Genomic DNA, 16760 nt, shown 5'->3' with positions numbered 1-16760 from the left:
ATCAGGTTGTATGGTTGCCAATATTCAAATGTACTTTGCATGTTGTTATTATTAATGAATATTATCAGTAATACATTATTTTATGTGTAACTTAACCTGCTTTTCTTTTTACTACATCTAATTGCCTGAGGTTATAGATATAGAAGGGAAGTTGGGGATAAGTTATATACAATAATACTTTATAAACAGTGGTAAGTCTATGAGATTAGGCATTCTAAGGCTGAATATTAATAATACAATAGGGGAAAGTAGAGCAATATATACTGCTCAAAAGAATTAAAGGAACACTTTTTAATCAGAGTATAGCATAAAGTCAATGAAACTTATGGGATATTAATCTGGTCAGTTAAGTAGCAGAGGGGATTGTTAATCAGTTTCAGCTGCTGTGGTGTTAATGAAATTAACAACAGATGCACTAGAGGGGCAACAATGAGATGACCCCCAAAACAGGAATGGTTTAACAGGTGGAGGCCACTGACATTTTTCCCTCCTCATCTTTTCTGACTGTTTCTTCACTAGTTTTGCATTTGGCTACAGTCAGTGTCACTACTGGTAGCATGAGGCGATACCTGGACCCTACAGAGGTTGCACAGGTAGTCCAACTTCTCCAGGATGGCACATCAATACGTGTCATTGCCAGAAGGTTTGCTGTGTCTCCCTGCACAGTCTCAAGGGCATGGAGGAGATTCTAGGAGACAAGCAGTTACTCTAGGAGAGCTGGAGAGGGCCATAGAAGGTCCATAACCCATCAGCAGGACCAGTATCTGCTCCTTTGGGCAAGGTGGAACAGGATGAGCACTGCCAGGGCCCTACAAAATGACCTCCAGCAGGCCACTGGTGTGAATGTCTCTGACCAAACAACCAGAAAGACTTCATGAGGGTGACCCAAGGGCCCCATGTCCTCTAATGGGCCCTGAGCTCACTGCCCACCTGCATGCAGCTCGATTGGCATTCCCCATAGAATACCAGAATTGGCAGATGCACCACTGGTGCCCTGTGCTTTTTACAGATGAGAGCAGGTTCACCCTGAGCACGTGACAGAAGTGAAAGGGTCTGGAGAAGCCATGGAGAACATTATGCTGTCTGTAACATCATTCAGCATGAGCAGTTTGGTGGTGGGTTAATGATTGTCTGGGGAGGCATATCCATGGAGGGTTACACAGACCACTACAGGTTTGACAAAGGCACCTTGGCTGCCATTAGGTATCAGGATGAAATCCTTGGACCCATTGTCAGACCCTATGCTAGTACAGTGGCTCCTGGTGCACGACAATTCCTGGCCTCATGTGGTGAGAGTATGCAGGCAGTTCCTGGAGGATGAAGGAATTGATACCATTGACTGGCCACCACACTTTCCTGACCTAAATCCACTAGAACACCTCTGGGACATTATGTTTTGGTCCATCCAATGCCACCAGGTTGCACCTCAGACTGTCCAGGAGCTCAGTGATGCCCTGGTCCAGATCTGGGAGGAGATCCCCCACAACACCATCTGTCATCTCATTAGAAGCATGCACCGATGTTGTCAGGCATGAATACAAGAACACAGGGACCATACAAAGTGCTGCGTACAATTTTGAGTTGCTGCAATTAAATTTTGGCAAAATGGACTAGCCTGCCACATAATTTTTTCACTCTGATTTTTGGGGAGTCTTTGAATTCAGGGCTCTGTAGGTTGATCATTTTCATTTCCATCAAACGATGTGGCATCCTTTCGTTCCTAACACATTACCCAGTCTATATCAATATAGATATCCAGGAGGATATCTTTTTCCCATTGAGATCTGATGTGTTTTCAAAGTGTTCCTTTAATTTTTTTGAGCAGTTTATATATTACTCTACCAAGATAAAACAGCAATTATGAGCCAAATCAGGAGGAAGCAAGTAGATAAGTTCTATCAGTGACAGAAGTAATAAACTATATCAGGAAAAGCAATGGACTCTAGAGTCAGTCCTTATACAAGTGAATTAATATTTGTCCACTTTAACTGTAAGTGTAGTCTCATGAATGTATTTCTATGTCTGTTTTTTTGTATTTTAATTATTAAAAAAAAATCCTGAAAATGTTTATTTTCATCCTGCTAGGTGGCAGACCTGATGCAACTTATGGAATCACCAAAACAGAATGCATACTGATGGCATCACTGAGCTAATAAAAGTGAGCTCTGTTTTTTATGGTAAAACACGTCTTTAATTTCCAAAACACTCTGAACTACTTTACATAGACCCATTAACGGGTTGTTTGATATATATTACTAGATCCATAGATAGATACTGTATTATTATGGCCCTGGAAATCTAGTCCCCAGGTCACTTGTTGTGAAGAAGGTTTCTGTGCTGGCTGAACCTCAACAACCAATCAACATAACAGTGGATCTGGCAAAAGTTAAATGTATGCAGTTCCCCAAGAGATTCATAACAAGTTTGAAAATAAACCATCAACTCTTTAAAGGTTATATCTGGAATGCCACATTTCAGGAGACGACTAATGAATATGTCATTCTTTATAGAATACATAGTCAGCAAAGTGTGCTTTTTACACCACTGCTTTTTGTATATTGGGCCAAACCCCTTAACAAATAAAACATCAAACAATTCAGAACAATCAAAGGTTTATGCATATATAAAGATCCTGAGGCATGCAATGAAAGGTTCTAAGTGTAAAGCATCTCATGCCAAAAAAATCTTTTAAAGGGTCATGATAAAGATTGAGTACAGTTGTTGCATAATATGGGTAAAACAAATCATGGTGTGGAATCCAAACTTAAATAGCAGTAAATCATTTAGGATTAAACTACAGGAATAGATGTAGTAATAATAATAATACATTTTTATTTATATAGCGCCTTTCCCATGCTCAAGGCACTTCACAGAGTTTAAGAAAGAACGGCAGGGTATACAGTATATAGCAATAGATCAAGTAGTATATAGTAATAGTAGTTAGTAATAGTAATCAAGGCTTTAAAAGGGTAAGTTTTAATAAAATTAGTTACTTCACCCCAAAAGCAGCAGAAAAGATCCGAAAAATGGAACATGAAGACAAAGGATGGCAAAACATCCATGACACACTAAATGCACAATATGGCAAGTGACTAGAAAAAATTACAAAGGATGTATTGCACAAAGGGGTTAATATAAAATTGCAGCTTTTAAAGGATAAATTGAGTATTTTTACATCATTTATTTTTTGATGGTATACATTAATTTGCCATTCGGAATCTGAATTTTTATGTATATATTTTTTTAAATACCATACCTGTTACACTGGCACTGAGGGCATGATAGCAAGAATACATTTGCATATTTGGATCCACCTTAAAACTGCAAAAGTTTTGATATCAGGAAACATACCTTCCACACTTCTGTGGTAATTTTATAACAGCAAAAGGAAACTGGAAGAGATTCTTTAAACTATTTCTCCTGAGTTTAGACACATTTCTGTTTAGAAGCTGTGCTTGCAGCCAGAGTTTTTAATGTAAATAAAAATGTATAACAAAGCAAAACCATGACTGTGTCTGACACATCCCCAAATAGACACAAGTTAAGTAACCTGATGATCCCAAATTAGTGTAAGTGGGATTATGGATGTAGTAGCGGGTAAAGACAATTAATTTGGCAGAATCATTAGAAAACCTTTACCCTAAGACAGCACTCAAGAAGCCCACAATGAAGAACAGATTGAACCTCTATTATTAAACTGGCACAGGGTGGTATCTGCAAGCACACAGGCTCACACATACAGAAAATCCAACACTGACAACTGAATATATGGAAAAACATAAACTTAAAAAAGATAACAATACAAAAGGATCAAGAAATCAAGCAGGACTCTTCAATGGCTACTAACGTAGTACTGTTGATGCATACTCAGCTTAATAATTTTCCAGCAAAACACTTCACTCTAGACTAAATGGAACTGCACTAAGGCTGATGAGTGATATTGAACTTGACAAGTCTGGGAATGGAATCACTGCAGCAGTCATGATCACATGCATTAAAAAGATTTTAACATATAAGAAAACATTTTTTAAGAAACTGTGTTAGTGCGAAGTCTGAACAGTGGGCCCATTGCCCAAGCCAGCTGTGCCAATAGTACTTGAATCACTCTCAGCAGAAATGGCAGGACTGGAATGGAAAGAGGACAAGACAGGACAGCGTGAAGTGTTTGTGTCTTTCTGTGAACCCTGTTTAATAGCAACAATGCTAAGCAATCATAATGAAAACAAAAAGGGACTTTGAAGTAAACAGTTCCAATTTATGGCTCCGATAAGCTAATGTGGCTCTGACAGTTGCAGGTCCAAAAAGGAACACCAACTTCTGAGGGGGTTCTGTTCTTTTATATGACTGGGGACTGGAAGCAGCAGTATTTCCAGGCAAGTCATAAGTGAAGTCATTGGTCTTCTGTGTGCTCCTCCTGTGCATTGGGATGGGAAAAGGAAGAAAGTTTAGAGACTGCAGCTCATTCAACCCCACCCTCTGTTTATCGTCTTGCAGAAAGCCTCCAATACTCTGAAGTAGCACACATGTGTGAAACTGGCTACACTGAGAGACATGCTATGTTTTTTATTTCTCGGAAACATGGCTAACTGATAACAGCCAGGCACTGAAATACAGTTGGATAGCTTTACTGTCTTTCATGGAGATCTGTCAGGTTGTCACAAATTTCCGAACTCAACTAAGGCATGCAATACCACTCCGGGATGAGAGAAATTGCTTTTGCTAGCAGTATCTTCCTCTCACAGTGCCAAGAAGATACCCAATGAGAGCTACTGAATCCCTCCTATGGTGTTCTGAGAAGCTCTGTCCCTTTTCAATCAGGACCCTATAAAGCCAGATGTCCCTTGAAGATGGTGTCTCATTTTGTACTTGAGCTGTTGCATGACAGAGCAACTGATGTTAAGACATTGGAGGTGGGCAGACCTGGTGGAGTAAAAATGGTTTAGTCAGAGGTATTGTTTAGTGTATGTGCATTGATTGTTTAGGACTGATATAAATAAATAGAGGCATGATAGGGTGACAGATAAACAAATAAAAGTATGGAGGTCTTAAAATAGTGATTTGGAATACCTGATATGGTCTGATGGAACTGGTTATAGTGTTCTTTTGATATCTGAAGTCTAACTATTTTTTGAAATTAATAAATTGAATTGTGTAGCTAAATAATTTATAAAGTGATCAATGGCAATATACCTTGATTTTTGATTTGCCATTTTTAAAAACAAAATATGAAATTTTCTTACACAAATTGATAAATTAAAAGAATATAGTTTATTTGGATAATTAGGGAAAAGTTTGTAAAGGTCTTTCAGACCATTGTAAATATCTAATGGAATAATGATCCCCTGTAAAATAATTTTTTGTAAGTAGGAAACATGTACCCATGCGTTGCCGCAAGGCTTTAATCCCCTACCCTAATCCTGACCCAGTTCAGAGTGTTGCTTCAACTAAAGAGCCAGCTTGGCTATTGAGGTAGTTAAGGAGCCTAATTTCTGTTGTACAGCTGAGCTCTTGCTTTATTTCTGTTTCTTTGGAGTATTGCATTAAACGGAGTAGCCCAGTTGGCAACTCAGGTATTCTTTGGGATTCCTCTATGTATTCAGCCCTTCACACAGGCCAAATCAAAGGAGAAGGTGTGTTTTATGGGGAAAGAAGCCTGGTGCAGGAATTTTAAAATTGGTTCTAAAAAATGTTAATCTGATCTGGAATATTTTTATTGATCAAGTGTTCTCCAGTATTTTTCTGGAGGCTATTTATATTCCTCCACACACAGTAAACATAATGCAAATACACACAGCATATACAATATATTGTATACTATGTTTGTGTCCTTTTGCTTTTATTGTTTTATTATTAACTGATGTTAGGAGGCATGCAAGTAAGAATTTCATTGTACTGAGTACACATGAGAATAAAGTTGACTTGATGTAGCTTAAACATTCTGGGTGCTATCTATGTATTTGTACCATGTTTGTAATGATTATTACATTTTTTGTTAATTATTTTAATTTGTTTGCTTGTGGGCACCTGCAACACATGACATACTTATGACTTGTGCACGGTTGCTTAAAACACTCAAGTAAAAAATTCAGCCTATGTGAGTAAATGTGACATTGAAAACACAGCCATTTACAAAAGTGAAATCGGCAGCACACACAAAGTGATGAAAGCAAAGAGAAAAACCCAACAGAGAAAACCACTCATGACTGTTCAAAGACGCTAAATGCAGTTAGGATAAAAAAACAAATATGCAGCAGTGGAGAACAGATTAGGAATGCAGGACCGATATGATCTGTTACAGCATGGGATACCAGTTGAGTGCTACAGGCAGGTGCAAGCGGTCAATCAATAATACATGGGACTAAACTGAACTTACTATGTATTTTGTATTTATAGTTGAAGCAAACATATAATAGAGGCCTAATTTTTCATTTCATTACGTCTCAATGTTTTAATAAGTACGTGTCAAGCCAGCAGCCAATGACGGCATGTTGGCTGAGAAAGCTAAATCAAAAATATGGTACTGTATAAAAACAGTAAAACACAGAAAGTTTACAAATAATTGATGAAGAGTGTCATTAACTTGTCACACATTAGATGTAACATCAGAGAAATCTGCAAAATATTGCTTATTTTTCACTACACCTTTGCCAAAATCTACCTGTGAATGCAAATACACAGGCCTACTAAACTAGGGGGTTCAACAGAAATTTGTAAGATCATGAGGGGTCCAAAAAGATAAGAAGGCATTGGTCTAAACTGTTTTACTCCAGAATGTTGTTCTATGTAGAAAGGTGCTTTGTCAATGAAGCCAACAGTTCATAAAATACTATCATTTATAGCAAGATAATTATTACAGTTTAAAGGCTGTGCAGAGTTTAACATAGTGGTAGAGTAGTAACAACTGCTGCTTGTCTGCCCAGGAACATACAGTATGTTCAACTCCCAGCCCAGTCACTGCTTGTGGCTGCACAACTTCCTTGTGTCCACATGGGGTTTCTTCATGCACTTCACTTATCCTAAAGACATACATGGTAGGTTAATTGGTGATCTAAATTGGCCTGATGAGTGTGTGCCCTGCAGTGTCTCACCTGGGACTGGTTCATGCCTTATGCTCGGTAATGCAAAAGACAGGTCAAGTAATTGGATGGATGTCTACCCGTTCTTCTTTAAAATCGCAAAGCAGGGTTTCATTTCAGTTATGTTTGCACCTTTCCAAAATCCCTCTCAAGGAAAAGTGCAAGACAAAGTTTTGGTATCTCTGTCCTTCTTGAAAAAACTTTGTTTAAAATTGAACTCAAAAGTCACATATTGTTATAATAAATGTTACAGATAGATAGATAATGGTGTTATGCACCTTTGGAGTAGAAGGGCTGAGTTAAGTAATGAAATTTGAAAAATAAGAAACTCCAGCAGATGAAAGTTGCATTGCAGTGGTAATAGAGTAGCTCCCATTTGCCTTGGAAGAGAAATATGACACTGTTAACTCAAAGTACTTCAATCAGTTGCAATCAATATTAATGTGATCACTCATTTTTTTTTTTAGAATACACCGAGAATCCAACATCACAACTGTTGGGATTTACAGCAGTTCTTGTTTAAGGAATTGTGAGCTTGGAGAGTAGAAGTAGTGTGACAACAACAGCTTGCTATCAATGTGAAAAAACGAGGTGAGGTAACTGAAAATCGAAGCTCTGTCTGGTCCAGATCAGTGTAAATGCACTGCTGCCTACATTAAGATAAAAGAATTTCACTCACTGGACATCCACATTTTTGTGAAGATTTTATATATTCTACTTCACCCAAAGTCAAACCTCTCACAGCTGTTTTAAACCTTTGCACTGCCAACAACAATAAAGGTTTTAAAAATCTGATGTTAGCTTTTGTTAGCATTTTGTTTCTGGCAATTTACCTGCCTTCAACTCTGTATAACATGGAATTTGTTAATGCAGATATAAAAGGCACTACAAATTAGTCTGTCCTAATCTCCCACCATGATCTCTAGATACAGACAATTTTCTGAAAAATAAAATGGTGTTTTATCATCCTGGGCAAAATATTACCTAAAAGAAGAAAAAGTAAATAATATCATTTTTCATGGTGTTTTGAACAAAAAAAAAAAGAAGCTCCTTACACTGTTGGTTTTGTGTGTTGCTTTACAATAACCCCAAAATGTAATGTGACGGCATAAAGAAAGAGATGAACTGAAGCCAGAATGGCCTTTTTCACTACAGAATGTAATTCACTGTTTATCAGTTAATAAGAACAAGAACAAGCAAGACTCCGACTGTATGTCAAGAAATGGCCAGTCATCAGGCTTCTTGTCTTGATTGGGCTAGGGCTCCTTCTTTTATATGACTTGACCATTCATTTTTGGATTTTAGAATTTGCTTAGTGTTTTGGTCCCAGTTCATGACTTTTATTTATTTATTTATTGATTCATTTATTTATTTATTACATTTTGTCTTTTTTTGAATACCATTTTCAGATGTTTCCTCCTTTCAGTTTGAGCACTTTTCCTCTGCTGCTGCATGCATACTTCTTGGCAGGTATTTTGGAATTGCCCTTTTGGATTACAGACATTTTTTAAATTAACATATATTACTTTACCAATATATCTGCCACCTTTCTGGCTTGCTCTGATCTACAGAAAAACACAGTGGTTCAAATGGTAATGCATTCGTTTCTGAATGTTTGCCTCCAGCCCACTGTGTGAAGGGAGCAAACTCTACGTACCTGACACTTCCACTCTTTGGTATCTGATGAAAGTTATAATAGCCATTAGATTTTTCAGTAAAAGCTACTACAACCTGCGGAGAAGCAGCTGTTATGTAATATACTGTGCAGTGCAGACCCAGCTGCTAATAGCTAAACATACTTTTTGACAATGGTGGCACAATATTTTGGACATTTTTTCACTTTGTCATGGAAGTAAGTCCATCGTGATATACAAAACTAGCTCACATGTTTAGTGGTTTAATGTCATCAATCAATTCAGCCATCCATCTTTTTTGTAAAACCATTCAATCAGTTCCCTTGCATTTATACATAGCCCCACTCAGAGTGAAGATGTTTTAGGTATCTTTCAATTAAGAGTGAAAGAAATACAATCCAACACTCAAATTGGTAGATATAATGTAATTAAAACAGTATGGTTTAAACTATCCATTCATCCAACTATTATATGTTAATGCAGTTTTCTATTAAAGGGTAAGAAGGAAGATTAAATTAATGGTAGTAGCCACCATCACAGAGCACACAACTGAGCACTCAGCCACTCACTCTGACTGGGCCAGTTTGGTGCCAAACATTAACTTTGAGATGCAGAGGAAGCTAGAAAATGTAATGTAAACCTACACAGAAACTACAATACTTGCAGACTTCACACAAATAGTCACCAGGCTGAGAATCAAACCCAGGTACCTGAATGTGAGAAGCAGCAAAGATAACCACTATACAACCGATGCTTAAAATGTGATAATGATTATGATCATTATCATGACCAAAATGGGCATCATGGTACTGCAGTGGTCAGTTCTGTTGCTTCATAGATCCAGCATCCTGGGGTTGAATTCTACACCCCACCTGGCTGATGTCTGGATAGAGTTTGAATGTTCTCCCCATGTGTGTGGGGGTTTTCCTGGGTACCCTGGTTTTCTTCCACATCCATGAAGATGAGAAAGTTAACAGGTGACTCTTAAGTGGCCTCAGTATGTGTGTGAGTGGGCCCTACAGCAGACTTGTGCCCACTTGGATAGATTCTGGACCCCCACATCCCTAAATTGGGTTAAATGGATTTGGAAACTAAAACTAAGCAAACTTTTCTAAAACTATTTGGTGCCATGTAAAGTGAGTGTGAGCATACCTTGCAAGTTGTTTATTCCTTTGTGCCTAGTGCTGCTATTAGTGGCATTCTGCTTCCTAGGGATCACCCTGTACTCGATAAAGAAATCCACAGACTGGCTATAAGGATGAATATTCACATCCATACAAAAATACTAACATTTTTATCATTATCACCACACCCAGCATTAAAAGTGATATAAATGTTTAATAACTCTCATTAAAATCCATTAAGTCTTTATATTATAGACCTGTAGAAAAAGCAAACATTATTTTTTAAATAAACCTGTGTGACAGCATTCCATCTAGTAGTGTGGGCAATGCAAGCTTGACTATGATTTTTAAAAAGCTTAATTGCTTCATTTCCATGCTTAAGAATACCAATGTCAGTCTGAGGTTGACAGCCAAAGAACCACTCATGTATTATGGAATATCTGTTGTCAGACAAACAACTTTAATTTTATACATTGCTTTTTGATAATGACTACCATCCAAGGCTGCCTTCCAAGTAAAGAGCTACAGTATTTTATTTTAATTTTTCCTTTCTTCAGTTAACTTGCTATTTCTGGGATATTTCAGGAAAAGTGAAGCACCCAGAAATAATCCATGATGCGCAAACATTGCAATGGCTGGGATCTTACGCCTCTGAAGGTTTCAAACGGCACATACCATTGTGCCACCATACTCCTTCAGCAACAAACATACAGTATGTGTAAACAGGGGTGGACTGTGGAGGAGGACAACCACAAACAACAACAACAACCTTTATTTATATAGCACATTTTCATACAAATAATGTAGCTCAAAGTGCTTTACATGATGAAGAAAGAGAAAAAAGACAAAATAAGAATTAAAATAAGTCAAAACTCATTAACATAGAATAAAAGTAAGGTCCGATGACCAGGGAGGACAGAAAAAACAAAAAAAACTCCAGACGGCTGGAAAAAAAATAAAATCTGCAGAGGTTTCAGACCATGAGACCGTCCAGCCCCCTCTGGGCATTCTACCTAACATAAATGAAACAGTCCTCATTGTTTTTATGGTTCTCATGGAAGGACTTGATGATGATGGTCATATGGACTTGAAAAAACTAGTACTGTATATAATGTTCAGTGCCGGTGCTGGGTTATTTTTCGCCCTACGCCAAGTTTAACAGTGCCCCAACCAACTGTTAGGTAGTGAACCTGTGCAGTTGCGTCCCCTTATGATCTGTGCCCTAGATGAATACCTAATTTGCCTTAATGGTGGTGCTGGCCCTGCTAATGTTAGAACAGCAAGAGGTGTGAGAGTATTCAATTGGTGTGTGGATAACAGCCAAAAGCACAGAAACAGCATCTGGTATTACGAGTGACACAGAAAAAGAGGGACAGAATATGCAAAGAAAAGCTTAGAGTTATATGTGATAGCCATCAGAGCACAGTATGCCATGTTAGATTTTAAAAACAAGGAGAGTTTGATCAATCAACAATTTTTTTCCCCGGAGAGTGAGACAGAAAGAGACACAAATTAGACAGCGAGGGAACATTTTTGAAAACGTTATTCTGGCACATTTTGTTATTGTAGGTATTTGTAGCTACGGTAAAACTAAAAAAAAAAGTAAAAGTAAAAAAAATCAAAGCATAAAAAAACCCTCAGAACTTAAAAAATTCAATAAATGTGACCTAACATTTATAGTTTTACAATAGTTAAACACCATATCTATTCTGTAAATGCGTACATTCACACATTTATATAGTACACGATGGAACGAGGTGGTCACACTTGTCAATAAAGAATTAAAATGATGCTATTAAAGGGTTCAGAAGAACAGGCTTCATGAAATGACTGCATTTCATACGCTAATATATTTATTGAACTGAATACTATTGAGTTACAATGCACTATTAATTGCACGTACCAGGTTTCTCTTTTAAATAGGAATACCTTGCTTATGCTTTTCATCTCTGTACTGAATATGTATTTGCTCCTGGTGTTCACAGCCTACAAATGGATGGGTATCTGGTAATAAAAATGGTTCAAATCCTGTAGTGGGGTACTCTATATGACTTTATTGGATACGCAATGAAGTCACAACACTGGCATTTCAATGCAATAATGCACAGTATTTGTACTTCTATATAACTACTTTGGTACACCGGTGAGAGTATAAGCATACACAGAATTGCTCACTTTCACTAGAATTTGAAACCTAGCTAACATGTATATTACATATCTGGTTCAAAAAACGTTTTTAACTGCGCGTTGACTCAGAATTCAGAATTTTCGTCAGTTCGATACCGGAGTTTCAAAAAGGGAAATCGAACAAACTGGGCGGTGATCTGTGCATCACTTAACTCGCTAACCTCATCATCAGAAGGACAACTCAAATTCCCTTCTTTCACAAGGCGAAAAAGGTACTGTAAGGCACATCTGTAATCCATTTAACCTTATCAAGGATTAAAATACTTGACAACAAAGCAACACATTTAGAACTTTGTTCTTCTGGTCCGTGTCGTCCTAAAGAGTGTGAAAAGTAAAAGCGCACTTTCTCAAAAATTAATAAAATAATAAGGTCGAGGGTAAAAAACTTACTTCTTTCTGCTAGGCAGGGTGAAGCCCACTTCTGCAATGGGACACAGTAAGCAGGGAGCTGTTCTTTGGTCGTCAGTGGAGCAATCGCATCCTGCACTCCTCGCGCTCGTGTGCGCAAACATTGCTGTTTACCGCAGCTGCATTTTGAGCACAATTACATACACGTGGATAGGATAGGAAGAATTCAAAAGCCAGCTTCATCTTATGATGTCGTCTTTCCAGATTCGAGTCGGCAGCTATCTGTTCTCTCTTTTGTGTCACATCTATCTACATGTCTGTCTATCTGTCTGTCCGTCCGTCCTATAGGAGTCTAGACCATAATCTTTTTCCTTTGATTTATTAATCTGTCACCAGAATGTCGTGCCTTTTTAAAGCGTTCAGGGCGGTTGCAGGAAGGGGGGCATCGCGTGAGTCTCTGGTTCGTCCGTCTTTTTAAGTTGATTCAGACTGTACCGACGCACTTGTTACATTTTTGATGATGCATGTATTTGTAAATTGATTTTGCATTGAGCGGCTCGCCTGGCGGCGATGTGTTTATTAAAGACAGAGTCCAGCACTTTTTTTGTTTTATTTGAGAGCGTCACGTTATCTCTGTGTGACTGAAAGCTGGTGCCACCCACTGCGTTCAAATAAACAACATTTAAAGCATGCCTAATATATTATAGTCGATCTATTAAATTATTTCCTCAGAGCCGCAAATTGTTCTTATTCTGTAGGTGGTGAAAGAAACGAATATATTGGTAGTGTAACGTTTTTATTTCACATTGTTATTTTCAGCCAAAATTCCTCTATTAGTTATTTGTACTTAATTTAACATTTGATAACATTATTTAAAAATATTTTTATTCTGTATTTGGTTTCAATCATTGTTGAACTTTGGCTTTATCTGAGTTTTACGCGCCTTCTCCTCATTTCGCGCCAAGTTTTGCTGAGGAGAGGTATGTAAGACGCGAGCTCTTGTCCGCCTTCTGTTACATAGCTTATTTAATCGACCAGTTACATTTATTTTTAAGAAAGAGCTTTGTCTATAGTTTTAATTAATGAATATGATGATACTGATTGTTTTAAATATGCATGTTAATCCTTCTGTTATAACTCGTCCTTCCCTTCTTTTCTATGTCTGGTGCATGCTGCTGCTGCAAGGGACTGACTGCTTTTATATACTACACAGGTCATGCAAAATGAGACATTTTCCTCAGGGATTAATAAAATATATCAAATAATAAATAAATAAACAAATAAAGTGATGTGAAAATGTGACAATAAATGAAGGGAAAAACATGAAATATGTTTGTTATTTATTTATTTAATTTTGTCTGTAATATTCTTTAATCTGCAACATGAAATACACATTGGATTTAAAACTGCTACTTTAAATCATCAAAGCTGAGAGGGCAGGCTCTGGTGAGTGTTAAGTTTAATTTGGTAAATCTTCAGTACACCGGACTTAAACCTTTGGCCATTAATTCCACATATACAGCAGAGACTTTATGCAGGCTCCGAATGATTAATTCGGAATATACAGAATTAAATTCGTAGGTTCACATGGTAATTCTGGACAACTTTTTCTTGCACTGGCAGTCGACGTGCACCATCAAAACTTTCAGTATGTGCCCAACCCACAGGATTTCCAAGTCAAGCAAAGCACTCACATCCCCTCTGCGGATGACTGCCCATTTTAAAAAATAGCACTTGCTAGGGCCTGTCAGCTTTGATGAATTTTAAATTCAAACCGTATTTCATGTCGTGTTTGGAGGAATACAGCAGTAAATAAATAAGCAACAAAAATCATATTTCATGACACACTAATTTATTTACATTCATATTTCATGCCGTTTATTGTCACATTTCACAGTAGCTTTATTTTTTTACGTTTATTTCTTTACTTACTGTTGTCCAAAATATTCCTCCAAACGTTACAGCATTATCTGCATCCAAAACCACTCAGTAAAACAGAGACTGTTTATACCTTTTTTAAATATAGCACATGCCTGTAATAAACCACTTTTTAATTTAATATTATTTTTTATCTGTATGCTGCTGCTGGAGTATGTGAATTTCCCTTGGGATTAATAAAGTATCTATCTATCTATCTATCTATCTATCTATCTATCTATCTATCTATCTATCTATCTATTTGTCTATCTATCTATCTAGAATGTTACGATAAGTACTTAAGGGATATTATGTACTACTATTGAATTAAACCTGTTGTAGAATTTAGCTTTGCTAAAAGTACCATATGTTGAGAGTGGCTATGTGAAGTGCCACCAATTGGAAGGTTTTAGTATTAAACAGTTAGTAACATTACAGTTAAAACTGCAGATTAAGGTTTTAATTACAGCAGATTAGATTAGGTTAGGTTAGATAAACTTTACTTGATCCAAGGGGAAATTCAGATGCATACATCAGCAGAAACATGAAAACATGGAAACAGCCTCACAGGACAGATAATACAGCCAATCAATCAATCAATATGTAAATAAGTAAATAAATATTGTTCAAATATTGTTGTAAAAGAAACGAGTGCCACAGGAGGAAGCACTGAAATGCTTGATAGCAGTGGTCAGAAAAGACCCCCAGAGGCACTTCTTAGCACACCATGGTGAGCCTGTGGCTAAAAGGGATCCAAGAGAGCACCTCCTGGGGGGCACGGAGGGGGTTTTTTCATGGTGGCATCCAATTTTGCCTCCATCTTCTTTTCTACAACAGCTTCCAGTGTGTCCAGGGTTCTTCTTCCCTGATAAGTTTATTCAGGCATTAAACTTTTTTTGAGCTCAAGTTGCTTCCCCAGGAGACTACAGTGTAGAACAGCGCACTGGCTACTACAGACTGACAGAACATTTTCAGTACCTTGTTGCACACATCAAAAGATCTGAGTTATCTTAGCAAGTACTGTCTGTTCTGGCCCTTCTTGTACAGCGCCACTGTGCTGTCAGACCACTCCAGTCCATTTTGTTGTTTATGTGGACCCCAAGGTACTTTTAGCTCTGAACCCGCTCTATGCCCTCCACCTGGATGGTGAAAGGCCTCAAAGGCTCTTTGTCATGCCTAAAGTCCACCACCAGCTCTTTTAATGTAATAAATATTATTTTATTTTTGTTCTTTTTCTGTGATAGAGCATCATATACAGCGTATGTACACTTCTGGTACTTTATCCATCCATCCATTATCCAACCCGCTATATCCTAACTACAGGGTCACAAGGGTCTGCTAGAGCCAATCATTAAAGAAAATATTTCTTCAATGGTTGACTTAGTTCCTGTGTTCTAACTGATATACTGCAGTGATCACAACTAACTTCAAGTCTGCATTTAAACCTACTCCATTACAGTTGTATCTTGTATTGTTCTGACTACATCTTTTGTTGCTTGAGGCATGGTGGTGCAGGGGTAGCAGGTCACATTTTTGGCAACAATAATTGATCTGACATAGTTGGCAGATGCTCACCATTACAATCCACTCAAAACTAGTTACTCCTTCCCCATTATTTTCAATATATTTCAATTTAATTTGGCAAAGTGACTAGAGGCAGCTGTAAGAGATGAAGTTAAGCCAAAGCACATATCAAGATAAACCAAGAGATGGCTCCACTTGATCTTATTATCCAAACGATGCATTATTTTTAAAGACATTTTCTAGTAAGTTCATTGTCAAATGTTCTGATTGTTGAGGAATCAAGTGTTTGGGTGATAGAAGCTAAGTAATTAGCTTATTTAATTAATGGAGTAATTTATTTAAAGAAATGTAATTAATACAATGAACACAAGTTATTTAAAAAGAAAGAAGTGATTGCTTAAGTAAGCTAAAATAAAAAAAGAAATTATGAATGGCAATGTATAGAATTAAAGATGCTAAAAAGGATGTCATGTTATATATGATGATGTGTGGAGTTCAAATCAAGGCAGGTGATGCTTAAGTTATACAACACACTAATGAAACCTAACCTGGAGTACTGTGTACAGTTATGGTCTCCGGGCTACAAAAAAGACAGAGCAGAACTAGGAAAAGTCCAAAGAAGAGTGACTAGGCTGATCTGGAACTGAGAGGTATGAGCTAAGAGGATGAAATTAAGGAGTTGAACATTCTCAGTTTATTCTAATGGAGATTAAGAGGTTACATTATCAAAGTATTTACAATTATAAAGGGAATTAGTACAATAGATCCTAGCTTTTACTTTCAGATAGATTTTTCAAAAACACAGGGACACAGTTGGAAACTTATTAAGGGCAGATTTCACGTGCTAGAATGCTAGAAAGGTTTTCTTCACGCAAAAAACCATAGACACATGGAACAAATTACTAAGTAATGTGGTGGTAAGCATGACTTTAGAGACATTTAGAACTCTA

The 16760-nt window shown here is 37.3% G+C and overlaps 1 protein-coding gene across 1 annotated transcript in view; it reads right to left on the bottom strand.

The window, feature by feature from the left end:
• Positions 1-12917, bottom strand: part of LOC120539362 (potassium channel subfamily K member 4-like) — a 79362-nt gene extending 66445 nt beyond the window's left edge. The window contains exon 1 of the mRNA XM_039769359.1: positions 12412-12917. Coding sequence (XP_039625293.1) covers position 12412 — 1 coding nt within the window. The 5' untranslated portion in view covers positions 12413-12917. The remainder of the gene's footprint in view (positions 1-12411) is intronic.
• Between the last annotated feature and the right edge of the window lie 3843 nt (positions 12918-16760).

The sequence above is a fragment of the Polypterus senegalus genome, chromosome 11 (assembly GCF_016835505.1).
Source record: "Polypterus senegalus isolate Bchr_013 chromosome 11, ASM1683550v1, whole genome shotgun sequence".
Classification (NCBI taxonomy): Eukaryota; Metazoa; Chordata; class Cladistia; order Polypteriformes; family Polypteridae; genus Polypterus; species Polypterus senegalus.
The sequence above is the reverse complement of the archived record's forward strand: the minus strand, read 5'-3'. Positions and strand labels throughout refer to the sequence as shown.